This window comes from Crassostrea angulata, chromosome 2, assembly GCF_025612915.1.
Source record: "Crassostrea angulata isolate pt1a10 chromosome 2, ASM2561291v2, whole genome shotgun sequence".
NCBI classification, from domain to species: Eukaryota; Metazoa; Mollusca; class Bivalvia; order Ostreida; family Ostreidae; genus Magallana; species Magallana angulata.
The window spans coordinates 62,935,602-62,954,631 of record NC_069112.1 but is presented as its reverse complement, the minus strand read 5'-3'; the positions used below and the strand labels follow the sequence as shown (position 1 = coordinate 62,954,631).

General features: G+C 33.5%; 1 protein-coding gene across 1 annotated transcript; it reads right to left on the bottom strand.

Annotated features, from left to right (window-relative positions):
- Window positions 1-564: 564 nt before the first annotated feature.
- LOC128172809 (G2/M phase-specific E3 ubiquitin-protein ligase-like) lies at window positions 565-13,551 on the bottom strand. Its single transcript, XM_052838554.1, has 11 exons — window positions 13,337-13,551; window positions 9,576-9,629; window positions 7,733-7,825; window positions 5,654-5,710; window positions 3,566-3,631; window positions 3,379-3,428; window positions 3,276-3,326; window positions 2,529-2,537; window positions 1,962-2,131; window positions 1,185-1,366; window positions 565-738 (listed from the first exon to the last, which is right to left on the bottom strand). Exons 1-11 carry the CDS (start codon window positions 13,412-13,414, stop codon window positions 565-567), a joined length of 984 nt encoding a protein of 327 aa, XP_052694514.1. The 5' UTR covers window positions 13,415-13,551.
- Between the last annotated feature and the right edge of the window lie 5,479 nt (window positions 13,552-19,030).

The following is a 19,030-nucleotide window of genomic DNA, read 5'->3' as shown; positions in this document are numbered from 1 at the left end:
CAATGATTCTTGTTAAGGTCAGACACGTTCCTCGAGCATCTTTTTGTATATTCTCCTCTTAATAAAGAATTCCAACAAAATTATTATTATTATTTATAATCATTTTTATAATGATTAAAATTTTATTTTTTGATATGTACATGCCTAAGATGGCCGAGTGGTTAGAGCGGTGGCCACTCACTGCTAGGAGAGTAGATTCCATAGGTCTTTAGTTCAAGCCCCGGCCGAGGTGGAGCTCCAACATAGTGAATTTTCCCTATATGCCAAATATTTTTGTATCAGCAATTCAAGTGTATTTTCAAGAAGATTGTATAGGAAATTGCATACTCTAGCATCTTGCAGAAATGCCTTATTCAGGTAAGGTATACTTTTTGTAAGAAAAGTTGTCAAAGTAGTAGTAAATCAATTACATATTCCTGGAAAAAATATAAAATTGAGGAACGTGTCGTCTGACCTTAAAGCACTGCTTTTATGAGATTCAATAACTTGAGTATTCTATTTTTGATATTTCCTGATTTTCACCTTGCACAGGTGAGTTACAAAGCTATTCAACATTATGTCAACTCACTGTTTAAGTGACTTCTCAATCCTTGTGACAGCAATGTGTCTACATAAAGCATGCACAAGCTCATTTTTCTTTTTTGGTACTGCCAATGGAAGAGCACCAATATAATCCAAAAGGGGTCTCATTGGATCCACAGCATCAAAAAAAGACGAAATATCTGTAGATATTTCAATCTGAAACAAAGAAAAAATCTGTAAGAAACATATATACTCCCCCTACTCCTAATTAGTAATATTGAAGTTAAAAGGGTCAATATTTTCACAAGCTATTGAACAGACATGCTATAAAGGGTTTTTTTCTACAGAAAATTAGCAGACAATATCTTAAAATTCCTTATAATGTCCAGAATATAGTATGAACATTGACATTGTGACCTCAAATTAAGTAGGAATCTCCTACTCCTCTGGGGATACATGTACCTTAGTACCAAGATTGATGGCTGTCCAGCAAATGGTTTTTAAGACAGGATATTAATTGATAAATTAACCAATCAACCTGCATATATATACTGACCAAAAGACCAACAGGTGCAAAATATTATACACCTTTTTATCAAATGGGGCATAAAATATAATAATATTATACATGTAATCATTTGGCTTTCATCTATTAAAAATACCTTCTGAACTTGTTGTTTATATTCATCATCAACAATGTCGTCAATGGTAGGGTCTGCTGAATCAGGACCATAGGCTAAAAGCCCAAACAAAAACTCTGACATAAAGGTGGGTGCTGGTCCACCATGAACCAAGCAATAGGCTATTATTTTCCCATATGTTTCATAATCACCATTCTCTTCAGCTTAAATAAGAAAAATGGTTACAATTGAAACAAAACACTCAGTTGCCTCAGCAAGTCATTTTTAACAAGAGGCCAAGAGGCCATGCTCACCTGAGCAACAATTTCCAACTACCTGTACTCTTGAAATCTTTGGGAAAATCTTTAAAAATCTTCTAATTAAAAACCAATGATACCTGGTATTTGGCCAAGAAAGTTAGAACTTATGTGGAAGCATTCTTATGTAGTGTAGATTCTAAACTGTTGAAATCAAACTTGAATCTACACTCCCTGAAGATGATTACACATAAGTAATGATAAGTTTCAACATTCCTGGCCAAATGGTCTTCAGAAGATTTTATAAAATTTCAAAGAAAATATCATTTACTAATTATCTCCCCATATAAGAGGACATGGTCCTTATTTTAAAAAATTGAACCCCCTTCACAAGGATGCTTTGTGTTAGGTTTGGTTAAAATTGGTCATGGTTTTTGAAAGGAAGTAAAAAAAATTTAAAAATTTATACAGACAAACAACAGATAAAATATGACTATAATCAAAAGCTCACTTGAGCTTTCAGCGCAGGTGAGCTAAAAATGAAATATCAAAATTAAATTACCTAGCAGGTTTTGCAAAAGCATCTTTCTTCTGGACTCGCCTTCGAAAATAGAAGACTCTGACACTGCTTGTATTATAATTCTCATAAATTCCCTTGATGGACCCCCATCATCAATTCCCTTTTCCCCTGCGAATCGTACAAATAATGGATGTTCAGCCATGAATTTTTCTCTTTTAAATGATTCTTTTGTGCCCAATACATTGTTTCTATCTACGTTAATCACATTTTTTTCCCATCAGTTTTTATATTCTCTCTGAGTTGTCTAAGAATTTCTTCAGCTGTTACATTCCTGAAATAGAATACAGAAAAATAGACCAGTTTTTCAATGTCACAAATACCTGTCATGTGTGAATATTAATTAACATGTATCCAAATAAAGTACATGTGCACTGCTAAAGATCATAAAATAAATTTTTATGATATTTATTAGTTAAAGCTGCTTGGTCCGATTTTATATCAAATTTAATGCACGCTTTTAAACGATGGCTATGCTTAGTATATGTATAATAATAGACATTGCAGTAGTTTTCCCAGTCAATTAAGCCAAATTTCAATGAAGAAAAATACGTACAAAATCTGCTAACAAAACAAACGACATTAAAAGGTACCGCGTTATTTCGCCTCATGTTAAATTTCACCCCTGACGACGAGACGGGTATGGTTGTATTACGAATTGACATCGCTTTAAATAAAGGTCGAAATGATCAGACAAATGATCAGACAAATTACAAATAAACATGTGAACGTTTGTTTGCCAATATTTCTAAAGTCTGCTTTCTTTACAATCGACGCATAGCATGCGGGTTGAATAACCCCAATCATTCAAGGGACGAAACCATGCGGTTTCCTTCTCTAAACATTCCCGTGATGCATTTTGGTTTGTTTTTTCGTTTGCCCAAAGAGAAATTATTTTTATTTACTTTGAATATTTCTAACTTTGAAAGGAGATTGATTCTGCTGGTGTAAATAGGAGAAAGTCCATAACTTTTTAAGATAAATGATTTGTATGAACAAATTTGATACTGTAATTACGAAAAAATCGGACCAAACAGCTTTAAAGGGTTATCTTATGTTGAAATGGTATGGAATATGTTAAAGCCCCTAATGATAAACAAGTATTCTAAGAGTATTGCTACATGTACATAGGTAGAACCATTACTTAGGCAGCCAATTATTAATATTCAGTGGTGTTGGAAGTAAATTGAAAGTGGGGGGGGGGGGGGGCGCTAAACTTATCAGCAATCTTGACAAGCAACAAAAAAAAAACCCACAGGATTATGGTTATGTATATATATAAAAAGAATTAAAAAAAACCCCTGATATTTTGAAAATGCTACATTTTTCAGGTCTATGCTGAGATGGAACCTGAAAATGACAATATTAAGTTAGTATTTACCGGTATGACAGGTTTACTTACGTATTACTCTGGGGTAAAACATTATCAGTGGCATCTCTTTTGAAAATGACCTAAAAAAAACCAAAAACCAATGTAATACTCATTATTAAAAAAATTATTAATTAATGATTGGTTTAGTGCATATATATAAATGTAGCAATTCAGCTATAGTATCTTGAAATTATTATTTCATTTATAAATTAATTACTGTTGGGGTTCCTGAATCAGATGGTACATGTATTTCTGGTAAACTTTTGCAATCCAGTTCTTCTGTCTGTAAAAATTGAACACATATCAAATAATGTAATAAACTCATAATTTGATAATAATAATGAGCAAACGGTGACATATCAAACTGGAAAGATCAATATATTAATATGGATATAGTAGATGCAAAATTAAAATCAACAATGAAAAATTAATAAGCTACAATATACTAAGAACTGGGTACGATAAACAGCAAAATCGGCCCTGTTTTCAAAGTTAATGAAATTTTAAGTGAAATATTTGGGGAATTAACCAGTTTCAAAACAGTTTGATTTTTGAAAATATCTTCTACGGTTTTCATATAAAAGTTATCTAAACATATCATTGTTTATAGCTATTCAGTTAACCAATAATGTCATGACATCATGAAATGTATTGAAAACGTTCTTCAAATAATAATTACTGAAAGGATGTGCTGGTATAATGTAAAAAAGACATAATTTATCCATTACTTCTTTGCCTTTTGCAGTAAGAAATTAATTTTGTTTCATGTTATATAATTTTATACATTATCATTATAATAGTTTGCATTCTCTCACCAGGTCGTGTTACGCAAGTTTCGGTTGCACCCCTGTCAACGCTCAATGTACAAGATTAACGTACAGAGACGATGGGCAAACTGTATTTAAAATCAATGTACCGGGTAGTTGATTTTTTTTTTATCTAAAAGCATGATAATAAACAAATCAATTTAAATGTTTGATGCATATGAACATCTTGCTTTCAAAGTTACTGTAAGAGCTTTTTAGTTGAGGTAAAAATTAAAAACTGCACGATTACATTATCTATAGTTTGACGGATTTTTGAAATATTGAAAGGGTATTTTTTCCCGCTCCAGATTTATCGGTGATTATATAGAAATCAGCAACAGTGTCAACTCCTATAATCTTATATAAACTTGCCCACAATGCACATAGCAATATGATCACTATTATTTTTTCTTGTGAAAATAGTTTTTTTAGTTGATTTAATTACTTCAACAGGATTGCAAACATTCAATGTCTGATTTACTACTATAAATATCTGATAACGTTGTACCAAATATAAAGATGACTACACAAATATCGTGTCTTAAATCTGACTTCTGATTTGATAATAAAGCGGTTTTGAAATTTTAAATGTGTCTGTACAAACTCTCTCTCTCAGCTACTTTATGACGTCATTTGTTTACACTTGTTACGTCATTTATGTAGAGTACATGTTCATTAAATAGCAATTAAATTATAAGAAATGTTGAGGTTTTTTAAATAATATTTCTTCTTGTATCCATCATGACATCAATATAATTGTATATTTGTTTTTACTACAAAACAATGTTGACCATTTTATCTGCAATACACGGTATGTAATTGTCAGTAATTTAAATACATTGTTTCTAAGGACTAATAAACTAATAAAAATACTCCAATTTCTTCATGGAACAGTTTTATTTTTCTTAAATTTAAATCATTTGTCAACTTAAGTCGATTTTTACTTTTAAGTATTTATTTATGCGTTGTCATATTAAAGAAACTCATCTTACGTTTTAGCTGATCAATGAAAACATCTATTTTTGTTCATCTTGAAAATAGAAAATAACAAAAAACGAAAGTGGCCGCAATCTTGTACATAATTTTTTCCGTTTTTATGTTAATAAGCAGTCTAAAATTGTCCTATTCTGAAATTTTGGTACATGTACTCAGATGCAGCCTTATAGAAATATCAAATCAAACATTACAAAAACCCATATATGTTACAAAATCCGTAAACAAGGTCCGGTTTCGGATTTTACAATTACCAAACGCACGTGAATTTTAGCAAACAAAAGTTATTTTCATACATTAGATGTCCTAAATGAATTATTCCGGCGAACATATTAAAGATATCAATGGCATGTGTTTGATTTTTCACATTTCAACAGGGCCGATATGTTATACTTAGCGTACCCAGTTCTTTCAGAAAATGTTCTTTATCAATTAGCTAGTAGCTGAAAATATTTACCGTATGTTAATTGTGTCTGTAAAATATTCTTTTAATAAATATTTCTTACCGTTGGGGTTCTTAAATCTGCCTCATGAGAACATTGGGGCTGATCCAATTCTTCAACCTGTAAGTTAATACACAAATTAAAATTTTAGTGACGACCTAATAAAATATAATACATGTGAGATGATTCAAATGTAACAAATGCTCAGATATTAATTGTGGGAGGTGCATTCATGTATAAAAGCATGTAATTATATATGTGATGAGGAATGATTGACTAAATGACTCTGATTAGTGATGCTTCTTTTTAACACATTTATTTTGCATTATTTGCATGACATTTCAAAATATTTGTAATAAAATAACTAATTTTCACCACATACATACAAGTTGCATAGGTATATAAATCTTAAAGCTGCTTGCTTTGATTTATGTCAAATTTTGTGCACGCTTTTAAACGATGTTTATGCTAAGTATGTGTACAATAATAGGCATTACAGTAGTTTTCCTGGCCAAATTTCAATAAAAAAGAAAATATGTACAAAATGTGTTAACATAAAAGGGTATCACATTATTTCGCCTCATGTTTCAATTCGCCCCTGACGTCGAGACGTACGGGTATGGTTGTATTACGACTTTGACATCGCTATAAGTAAAGGTTGTAATGTTCCGGCAAATTAAAATTATTTTTAACCTGTTTATTTTGTTTGCTAATATTTCTGAAGTTTGCTTTGTTTACAAGTTTCTGAAGTTTGCTTTGTTTACAAGTTTGCATACCATGCAGGTTGAATAATTACCCAATCATTCGGATGACGTAACCAAACAGTTCCCTTTTCTAAACATTCCCATGATGCATTTTGGTTTGTTTATTCGTTTGCCCAAACAGAATTTATTTCATTTACACTGTACTTTGAATATTTTTAACTTTTAAAGGAGACCGATTCTGCTGGTTTAAATAGGAGAAAGTCTATAACTTTCTAAGATAATTGCTTTGTATGGAAAATTATTTGATACTGTGATAACCAAAACATCGGACCAATCAGCTTTAAGTGCCATGTAAGCATATGTTCAGGACATATCTTTATAAAATTTAAGTTTTACCCCAAGTGCTTTAGGTTTGTACTCTAGCTTGCTCCATAAGTTTAATCTATTCCAAAATGGTTAACCTGATTATTTATTAAGAAAATATTGGATAAAAATGGCTCATTATCTAAATCATGATTGACTTATTCTATGAAACTTAAGATGCATCAGCGTCTATAATCTAGCTCTGATCTATGTATGGCGTACTAAGGTATGGAAATAGTCTAGCTCCAAAAAATTAAACTGTGCTGATACCAAATGCCCAGTGTACTTCGCATCATCACGTTATCCGCCCCTCAGCTATGTTCGATAACTCTAAAATATCTGGAAATTGTTTGTTCATACAATAAATTTTGTTTTTATATGGAAAAACTTGCATGTTTTATATACCTACACAGTTAACAAAGCCATGGCTCAGTGGTATCGCAGAGGACATGACTCACTAAATATCCACAATATAAAGATTGTGCATGGGTAAATCAAGCCTTCTATGCATCATGTAAACTTTTAACCTTTATTCTCTGCCAATGAACCTTTTGTATTTTTAATGGTATATCCAACCTAGAAAATTTGTTATATTAAGTTTGTAAAATGTCTGGATACAACAAATACATTTCTTTCTATTTTATCATACATAACATATGAAGGATAAATAACAGTTTTATTAAAGATGATCAACATACTTTAATTAGGGCTGAGGAGCGGACAACCTTAAGCTCCCCAAAATTAATTAAGTTGAGCTACAAGAGTTATTTAAACAAAATTACCGGCATTTACATCTAAGGAGGTTGGATGGTCAAATAATTCAAACAATTTGATCAATTGAAACATTTTGATTGTGATTTTTCTATTAAATTAACTTGCTATTAAAATTTAGTAAAGAATTATTATAAGCTTTAAATTTGAATATTTTCCTGTATTTTTGTATTATACATAAAAAGTGTTTCTTTTCCTGGAGGTTAGAATTCTGAATATATGGTTTTAAAATGGCGATGTCCATCCAACTCTTTAGAAGTATATACCGGTTTTGTCAATGATAATGTTCTTCAGTAAAACACACCTTTTTGTCTCGAACGTCACCAGATGGTTTCCTTTTCTTGGACTTTTTCAGAACAAGTTTTGGCAGTGGTTCAAAGTCATCATCACTTGCATCCTATATTAATATTAGTTAATTTATAACTTTTCATTCAATATTTAAATTAAATAATTAAGATCAATTAAGTCTTGTGGTGAATTTTTGTTCAGACCTAGGAATTTATGCATATGCATAAAATTAAACACTTTTCTAGATGTAAAAGTACTTATATTTATAGGAGTGACTTTCAAATGACATTGGTAGAAAATCAAGGCTGATTACACCAAACTTTTTTATGCCAAAATATTATACATTGTCTTAAGGTTCCTCCACACCCTGTGACCAGTACTTTTTTGCAAGTACATCACAACATAGCAAATTCAAAGTATTGTTCTGGCTAAAATATTGATCAATTTGAGTGTCTTACTTTGTAGCTCAGTATGTAAGTCATCTGACTGCCAATCTGCAGGTACTAGGTTCAAGTCCAGCAGGAGTTTTTTAATAAATATTTTAGCTTTTTTTTAGTTGACTTGCACTAAGTTTTTCAATTTCACATTTTTCACAACAAAAAAAAAAATAAATGATTTTTTTCTTTTATTTTCAAGTTGTATGCATAAAGGAATATTATATCTTTCCATTTTACAAACCGGTATATTTGTTTTGATAACATTTATCAAGTTGTGTGAAGGAACCTTAATTTATGACCTGCATTTAAAAAATCAAAAATCTGGCAACAAAAAATGGTGAACGCAAGAAATATATGACAAGAATCCATTCTTAAGGAATAAAGGTAAAAACAAGAGGCCCAGGGGCCACATCGCTCACCTGAGCAACAATATAGCCTTAACTCTGATCAAATTAGCATTACAGTATCAAAATCAAAATATCTTAACAACTAAGTAGAGTAGATCTTGCTCAATTTTTTTTTAAAATCTGCCAATTTTTATCCACATATTTATGTGGTAAATACCAAGCCCCTTTTGTAGTTGTACATGTAAGAAGATTTTTCTCTATTCCTATATAATCCCCCCTCCACTTGTGGTCCAACTTTTCTCTAGGGAATCATGGTTTGGTCAAACTTTAATCTGCACAACCTGTGCTTACAAACAAGTTACTGCTTTTTGGACTGAAAACTTTCCCAGAATATTTTTTTTAAAGATTTTCTCCATAAATTCCTATGTAAAAATTTATCCCACCGTACCATTATGGCCTCGTCCTACCCCTGCGGACCATGATTTAAACAAACTTGAATCTACACTATTTGAGGATGCCTCCACACAAATTTGAGCTTTTCTGGCCTTATAGGTTTTTTTTAATGAAGATTTTTAAAGATTTTCTCTATATATTCCTATTTAAAAATTAAGCCCTCCCCCCTTGTGACCCCACCATACCTTTGGTGACCATGATTTGAACAAACTTGAATCTACACTACCTGAGGATGCTTCCATACAAGTTACAGCTTTTCTGGCCTAATAGTTTTTGAGAAGAAGATTTTTGAAAAATGCCAACAAATTTTCAATCATTTTAAATTATCTCCCCTTTAAAGAGGATGTGGCCCTTCATTTCAATGAATCCCCTTCACCCAGTAATGTTTTGTGCCTAGTTTGGTTGAAATTTGCCTGGTGGTTCTGGAGAAGAAGATGAAAATGTGAAAAGCTTAGAACAACAATGCCAACACCAACGACAGACAATTGACAAATTTTGATCAGAAAAGCTCACTTGAGCTTTCAGCGCAGGTCAAACAAACTGCACAACACATTTGCATGGCTAGAGAATCAATTTGCACATGTTGCATTAAAATTAAATAGCTGAACAAATTATATGCTACCTGAACTTTTTCATCATTTTCTTTACTGAATTTGATTTTCTTCTGAGGTTCTCCCTGAATAAGAAATAACTTAAATGGTAGAAAAAATTGAAAAACTTGTCATTGGGATTTGACCTTAGCTGCAGGTATGTGGCTCCTGGTCTAAAAAAGATTTGGATTGACGACCTAGGAGCTACGGTGCCTCCCATAGTAAAAAACTGCAATTTACGGCGCACGAAAAAACAGACCTGCAGCTAGATTTGACCTATCAAAAAGTTAATTTCATAAGGACATGTTCGCCCACTTTCATCATTTTATATTTAAAAATCATAAATAACTAAATGCGTCTCTAAATTCACTTACTGTTGATTTTTCACTGATGATAGGATCTTCATCCCCTATTGATTTACATGAAGTATATAGGTACAATCTTATTGGGTATGTTCGGATTTCACTGTAATAGCCTTCTAAGGTGAAGGGGTCTCCATTACTCAAAACGTCTTTTATCTTTGCACCAGCATAATTTCCAATGTAATACATGTAATCTGTTAAAGGCCCTTGATTCTTATTTTCCCCATCAGGAAAATACAGCTCCAAAAATTTTTCGAGCATTTCTGGTAACGTTGTGTTTTTCTCTATGTCAATTACTTCCTTTCCTCCAGTAACCCTTGAATATACTGAATTTTTTCGTTTTTTATTCATCCAGCCTACATGTACCCGTCTGCTGGTTGAAACCCTTGACCTTGCCGATTGTCTCTTTTGGAAAGTTCTACGAGAACTCAATTCTCGTAATTTAATTAGTGTAGGAGAGTCTGGCACTACAATAACAATTCAAAATAGTTACAATAACTTAATACAGCATTGATCTAAGCAAATAACAAGAATAAAGTACAAGGTTCATTTCTAATTATATTAATTCCCACACACTCACACGTAGTCACACATACACACACACATATATATTTATATATCACATCTTCTCATTATACAAGAGTGAGTTATAGTTCTGCAAAAATAAAGATTTAAGTTTTAAATGCTTGAGTATAATATCTAACATCTATATATATACGTACATTTCATAACTGTTCGGCAACGGTTTCTAAGGCGCGCCCTATCCCCAAAATTTACAACTCCAAGCTTTTCAAACTCGGCATCAGTCAGGTTTACTACTTCCTTAGGCCCAACCTGAAAATCCAAAACAATTTCATGAAATTTCCACATTAATTTTTGTCTGAACAGACACATAAAAATAAGAGCATCTTCCACGTTACTTTACTTCATCTTTGAAAAAAGAGTTATTTACACTGACATACATTAATTAATATCAAATTGTCTGCATTTTATAAAATTTGTCAAAAAGTTTAATAACATCCACAAGTATCCAGAATATTTAAATGTACAATATTTTATTCACTTTCTAGTCTTCTTGTGTCATTTACTTCAAAAAAGATATATTTATGTTAAATTATGACTTATCAACTCAATATAATACTAACAGTGTATGAACATTTACTTGCAATTGACAATTTCAAGAGAAATGTAAAATGTTTATCATTATTAATATAGGAACAGATCTGAATCACATGATCACCTTTTTAAATAATTACTTTTGATAACTGTGTCACCTTAAAATTTGATCACTTTGTTGTATATTACTGCAATTCCTATAAAAAGCATTCTGAGAGCATTACATTAATTAAAGCAAATGTCTCCTAGTGCACTCCGAACCCGAATCATAAAAAATTCTGTACACATGTTTTAAATTACCATAATTATTAATGATCAAATGAAACTAAAGCATAAACTTATATGCATTACAAAGATTTTTCTATAAATTCTTTTGATTATACCTTTTAACTTGAAGATCAATTACAAGGTCATGAATGATTGAAGAAGAAAGATTGGAAATATACAGCCTAGGTCATTTCTATATCTTTTACAGTAAAAACAGTTAATATGCCTTAAGGGACATTTAATTGGATTGAAATTACAGATAGGATTCTAAGGAAGTTAACTTTCAACCCACTTCGATCAGCTTTTTGAATTGATTATTATTTAGTAAAATTTTAATTAATGTGATTGAGAAATATATCAATGACATATATATCAGTTAAGTTAAATAGAATATATGCAAAAATTACAGTTATTGCAATATAGGCCTATAAAGTTCAAAATCATCCGATTTTAGGTTGCAATGTTGAGTTAAATCTTTTTCCTTGCCATGAAGGCACATAGGGCCATGCAGTGATTATCCCGTGGTGCTAAGCAGATGAGAGTAATTGACTCCCCCCTGCATGGGACACCAGTCCATCGCAGGTACATGTAAATTACCCCCAGAGTAATTCAATACCTAATTTCAGCTGGGTGGACGAGACAGTGTAGATAAAGTGCCTTGTCTAAGTGCACAACATCAAGTGACCACAGTGGGGTTTGAACCAGCAACCTTTCGATTACTGGACTAATGCCCATGACCTGGTGACTGAGCCATATGCTCTTGAGATTGCCATACAATCTACCAATTTCAATAAATTTTATCAAAACTTTGGTCATTTATCTAATGATATCAAATTAATTTTCTTGTAAGTTGCTCTGTAAAGATTTGATTGTACATATTATCTATATACAGAACTATAATATTTATATTGATATGCTGTCGAAAAAAGCTATAAAGTTGAGTGAAATTAAATCCATAACTATATATAATTTCATTTACACAAATGGGTATATTTATTCTTATTTATTATATTACGTTGCAAAGTAAAGTATTAAATCTGAAATCTAATTATTTATCTTCCCGATAAAACAATTCTGTCTGCATTAGCTATACTGATTTGCAGCTATGTCTATGAGAATAACAATCAACTTATAACAACCGGAACCAAAATGAATTTCAATTAGTTAATCCAATATATGTAAAAAAAAAATTCTCACACATCCGTTTCATATTGTACTGTTCAGCTGCCCATTTCATTGCCACGCAATCTCAATGTGTTTTGACTGTAACATATGGAAATGATGTGAGCTATATACCAATCTTGCCAGTTAATGTTTAACTAAAGTCTACCCTGTTTAATGATTGATGACATGTATTCGCATATGACAGGGGAAATTCGGATTGAAAGTTGGCTTATTTACTATTTACAGTTGTTTTTAGAGTGATTTTAAACAAATAAAGTATGGATAATATACTATTTCATATTTTTTTTATTTTTCCAAGAAAATTATACCGTGAAATGGAGGGGGGGATGCCTAACGTACGGTTAGGCCTAGTCGTTATTGTTACTAAACTGAGGCTGTCTGAGCACTAAAGTCTGTCCAATGTTATTGCTTCCATCACTTTTTGATGATTTTTGATAAAAATACACACACCTGTTAAAGAAATACAGTTGAAATCGATAAAAGGGAAAATATCTAAGATATCTTCATTGACACATAATCATTTTTCACTCATAAAAGTTAACAGGAACTGTACTGTCAGTGAGGCTGTCTGAGCAGTATAATTTAAGCAAATGGGAATGGGGCAAACTTTTGGCCCCAGCGAAGGCTTATAAATTATGTTTCATTATGTTAGAGATTTGATCGGAAAGCGATATAAAATTTCAATTAACGTTAGGCCTATATAAAGTTTTAGCTTTCTTACACATGTAAGCATCCCCCTTATGAGCGGACCACGCTCCCTCATCAAATACAAATAGTTCAATGACTGGACAGACTTAAAAATTGTCAGTAAAATTTGCACACATTTTGCCTATAACAATTATACATTTAACCGGCTTTATTACCTTGTGGTCCTCGAATAGCCCTTTAAGATTCCCAAGACCAATCTCATCCAGAATTTCATCCATTATATGGTTAAGCATGCGCAGTCTTATATTTCCGGACACGACTTCCTACTAGACTGTGAAACTTGCAAAGTTGCGTTAGCGCGACGGCGTGTTGTGCAAAGTTGTGTTAGCGCGACGGCGTGTTGTGCAAAGTTGTGTTAGCGCGACGGCGTGTTGTGTGTTAGCGCAACGGCGTGTTATGCAAAGTTGTGTTAGCGCGACGGCGTGTTGTGTGTTAGCGCGACGGCGTGTTGTGCAAAGTTGCGTTAGCGCGACGGCGTGTTGTGTGTTAGCGCGACGGCGTGTTGTGCAAAGTTGCGTTAGCGCGACGGCGTGTTGTGTGTTAGCGCGATGTCTCGTTTATCTGAACGCGATGTCGCGCTAACGCAAATGGCCCTATCCGGATACCATAATAATGAACGTTACATAACTTTAAATATACACTATTTTGTTCATTTATATATCATGTTTATGTAGGACTGAGGATCAAATGTAACTGTCCTCATATCATCCAAAGCTAGAAGTTGTCTCCATGTTGTAGATCAGCTGAAGTAGAGAACCAGTCAGTTCACAACTCTCTGACTCTTACACACGATACTGTGTTTCTATAAATCGATTTTTTGAATTGTATAAATCCCCGTCGATTCAATTATGTTAGAGGAAGCAACATTGCGGGTCATATCGCATAAAAATCGCAAAAGCATTTGCATTTCTTACCCAAACTTTTACGTTCATGTTTATTAAACCATTACTGTTATACGTTTTCAGCACAGGCAGATGAATCAGCACTGAACAACAAAAGCCCCTGCGAGATTCGAACTCAGGATGTACGGATCACTAGCCCGACACTTTTATTCACTCGGCTAGAAATTGTGTTTAATCAAACGATTATATTTAATTATGATGTGGTATTCAACCTTAAAACGCCACTTTGTTATAAGTAAATAAGGGTAGAAATAATAGAAAGAACGAGTTAACAAAAAGACGCGTGGCTAAAAGTTGATATGTTGTACGTCATGTATACGTGGTGACAGGGATAAGAAGTTTCCGGTTGGGTTGAACTGTTTGCTAACCTGCTTAAATTTAAATATTCTACAATCTTTGATATATACGACTCCTTATAGACATTCAATCGATGTTCAAATTCGAGAATTATCTCAATGTGGATTGCAGTCAAACCTTCGTTGAATTTAACCTTTGGCGTTGATTAATGGCATATATCGTTAACCCGTACCATTCTTGCGTGATGCAGACTCGACAGCCAGGTTTATCTACCTCATCTCTATTAGGTTGATAGCCTTTGTTACTTTAATATATATGTATTTACTTCAATAAAGATAGAAAAATCACGTTGCTAATGGTATTCAATATTTGTATAACTCTCGACCCCAAGTTTTGTGTTTCTGACGTTCCTCTGTAGATTCTTTACCTTATGAATAAAGCACTTGTTCTTTTTTCAGTGCCAATCACTGCTGAATTGTCTCTGAGCGTCTTATCTAGTTGCGCAGAGGAGTAGTTGGTCAGACATTGAGAATGCTATTGCGCACGCAATTTTAGTTTCTCCTCGCCAGGGTTGCCTCACTTGGTGCAATGGTTTCATCATTTATATACTTTTCTCTTGCAGTTTTGGCGGTCACAGGATCTTTTACTACAGAGTTTGTTGGCATTCTGTAGCACCACCAGCACTAGCTTCTTGGGGAGTACTGTTCTCTACAAGAGGTAAAAGCTCCCAGCTTCCAAGCCGGCCTCTGGTCTGTTGTTATCCGACGTGTTGGTCTCCAAGTACAGACTGCACATCCGTCTCCGCCTTTCGACCAAGCGGCTCACTCTTCTCACGTAACGTCGTTGTCTCGCATGCTCTCTGAATTATTTCTTCCACTCGGCCGCAGAGGGAGTTTAGTTATTGCTACATTCCCCTTGTGAGAGGCGCCTTTAACTTATGGCAGCTGAGAGTGAAGCTCGTGTCACCAACCGTTGTTTCAGGCAGACGAGTAGCAGGGCCTTGTTGAGGGTTCAAGTCTCCGGTACTCTAGATTTCCTGTGTGTTTGACAGCTGAACACTTCATGAGCTGGAACCTACACGTAAGACACTTGAAATGGCCTTTTAGGCAAATTTTTTTCTCTCCTAGAACTGGAAGAGTTATTTTTAGGGCTATTGCAGTAATGGACTGCTGTTTCTTGCAGTTGAGTAGTCAGCGATTGTACATTGACTATACGGTTTTTTCCGTCTGACTATACGGTTTTCTCCGTCAGACCGATTCTCATGTGCATTCTGGACTGTTGTAGGCTTAACAGGACTGAGTCTGTATGACAGAACTACAACGAACAGATCGCATGAAAAGGTCATAGATGAAATGGCACGTCGATAGGATACTGTAGTGGACACATCCACTGGTCACTGTCACAAGCATCTCCTACATGTATATCATCATCATAGCAACCGTCAACAGGTACAACTCTAGAACTGAAATAGGGATGGAGTTACATTTCCGTGTTCCATGGTTATTCTGTATTAGGTTATCGTGGAGCGGGACATGTTTGAATGTGGTCTGACTTTGGATACCTGCGACATATAGAAGCAGCACTTGGTGTAATCCCATCCTTTTATCACTAATGTGTTTATTGTCTGACGTCAGGCATATCTAAGGTTTGAAAGTTGATATCTCTAAAACAGTGCAGTCAATGGGGGCAAATAATACTAGTATTTAGAAAAATTAAACAATGCATATTAAATGTGTCAGCATTTACATTCACAATTACTGAACATGTGAAATGGAATGTATTAAGCGATAGTTGGAGTTGGATTAACATCGTTGACCACGAATCATCAGTTTCGATTGTTACGAAAAGAAATTGACAACAACTTTAAATATTGATGAAATCGGATCCTAATCATTTGTGACATATATAATCTAGAACACAGGGCGAAAACCCATCTTTAAGCAAGTCCTTAAAGGTGGCTTAAAGGTGACTTAACGGAGCTTAAAGGCTATTCAACCTTTAAGCTGCCTTTAAGTCACCTTTAAGCAAGTGCTTATAGGTCCTTAATGTCCAAACTTCTTTAAGCCACCTTTAAGCCATCTTTAAGCATCTTTAAGTGGCATTTACGCTCTCTTTACACTGCCTTTACACTGTCTTTAAGTGGCCTTTAAGTCAATATTGATCAAGCTGAACAATAAAAACATATGTTATATGCAAAAGCTCTTTTATAGAGAAGGGAGGGGGTCATCCGAGTGATAATATAATTTCCAAGGAAGGGGGGGGGGGGGTGTTCCAGGCGGTTTTAATCGTCGCTCCATTAAACACAGATCGCTATCATCAGCACCGCTCCGATGGACACAGATTGCCGTTATAAAATTCTTTATAATTTTTTGGGGGTTTCAAAATTATTGTAGGGATGAGCGCAGTCTCTGTATCTTAATATGTGCATAAAACTAATTAACGTATGTTTGTTTCCTATTATAAATTAATCGGTGAAAATCTCTCTCTCTCTCTCTCTCTCTCTCTGTTCCTCCGGTTATTAAACAAAATAAAGATAATGAACCAAAAATGCATGATTTAATTTGATAATCGGTTTAAGGTTTGTATTTTTTTTTCAATTTTCATTATTTCTAATTCTAGATCTGCTAGATACATGTTAAAGATGAAAAGACTCTCAACTGCCTTTGTTATATCGGGCAGGATATTACTGCTTTGCTTGTCTAGACATAGTTTTGTTCGTTTGTGTATATCTAATTAGAGTCATACTTAAGAAAACCCCTGGAACTAACACAGAATATATAAGATATACACAACAGTTGTGTCGTGTGCCCAGGTGCATGTTTGTGTATATCTAATTAAAGTCTATTGTTTGTCCAACTTAAGAAAACCCCTGGAACTAACACAGAATATACAAGATATACACAACAGGTGTGTCGTGTGCCCAGGTGCACGTCAGGGTTTCTAAAGGCGTTGAATCTTAGTATGTACGAGTATACGATAAGTCTAGTGAATAAAAGTTAATTTACATTTGTAATTCATTTTCAAAGTATTATATCTTAGCTCTGGGTTTCAAAGATGTTACGTCTACAAATTAACGATACATGTATGTAAGAGTAAAATCTTGAGGCTAATTAATTAATGTACCGGTGGTCATAAATAGGGGTTGATTATTTAAATATATGTATAAGGGTAAATATGTCAAATATACCCGGCCTGGCACATCATACAATTGTATATACAAGTCATTTGCAATTGCCACATGCAGTAAATACGTCACCGGTAATTCGTAATTTTGTTTGTAATAGAATTGATAGTTTAAAAATCATGTACATACAATTACATGTAAATATTTAAACATATTGGAACGGCGCCGCGATCATGAAAACCGGGAAATTGCGGGAAATTGAACAAATACCCTAATAGTATCAATGCATTTCATAAAAGAAATGATTTCATTTTCTTTCTTACATTTTTATAGCTATAAATTAGATGAACGTATATCTACTCAGTTTAAATTTATTAACTAAGAAAGCCTACTATAGTGAACCTAACGGTTTCCATTTAGGTATAATATATTTCTGTTCACTGAAGACCAAGCTCCGTATTTCATTCTAAATACACGCATGCATGTAATTTATAAATTAGATATAATTGATTGTTACAAACTGAATGGTTTGTCCAAATCTTTTCAAGTAAACACATTCAATACAGTGATTCAATATCCACTGATATATACGATATAAAAACGCTCATATATATATGTAAGTTGCCGTGGCGCAGAGGAAGTGTGGTGATGCTAGTAAACTAAGGGTCCCGGGTTCAATTCTCGCAGTGGCCGGGTTTTTTTGGTGTTTTTTTTTCATTTTTCTTTCTAGAACAAAAACCGTTTTAATACCTGTTCTTTCATAAAGTTAATACATTTTGTTGGAAATTAAGCACAATATTCAAAAAAAATTTTTTTAATGGCTTAAAGGTGGCTTAAAGGTAGCTTAAAGGTGGCTTAAAGAAGTTTGGACATTAAGGACCTATAAGTTGTCCTTAAAGGTGGCTTAAAGGTGGCTTAAAGATAGTCTTTAAGCTGCCTTTAAACCATCTTTACGCTTTCTTTAAGCCATCTTTAAGCAACACATATAGCTTAAAGGTAGCTTAAAGGTGGCTTAAAGATCGTCTTTAAGCTACCTTTAAGCATCTTTAAGCTATCTTTAAGGAGAACTTAAAGATGGTCATTCATCCTGTGGAATTTTAAGTATTATCTGAAATAACAGTTATTATTAAATAGCTGTCTGCTTAGCTATAGTAAAGCATCATATACATTCCAGACATCACTGGTATCCTCTTGATAACTATATCATCTGCCAGTTCCTATTGTGTCGTGAGTATTTATGGTTTTTATATAAACATTTCATTCATGAATTAACCATAGTTATGTACATCGCAGTGTTTTTCGTTAAATGCAAGTTCAATGTCTACTCAAAACGCGTGAAAGTTTTCTTCATTCCGGGTACTGTCACAGTTCTGGGAAATGTCATTAAGTGTTACAAAAATCGTCCGTTTTCTTTTACGTGTTTGTTAATTAGTTTCCTTTTCTTGTCAAAAATATCTCTCGTCAGCCCTGGTGTTTTTTAATTTGTCATTTCGTCATAATTTCGCTCTAAGCGCCATTGTCAGTCA

Coding starts and splice junctions, on each gene's coding strand:
- LOC128172809 (XM_052838554.1), bottom strand. CDS start 13,414: ATGCTTAACCATATAATGGATGAAATTCTGGATGAGATTGGTCTTGGG. Junction 1,367..1,961: donor GCTTTTGCAAAACCTGCTAG/GTAATTTAATTT, acceptor TTCTTATTTAAG/CTGAAGAGAATGGTGATTAT. Junction 739..1,184: donor ATAAACAACAAGTTCAGAAG/GTATTTTTAATA, acceptor TCTTTGTTTCAG/ATTGAAATATCTACAGATAT.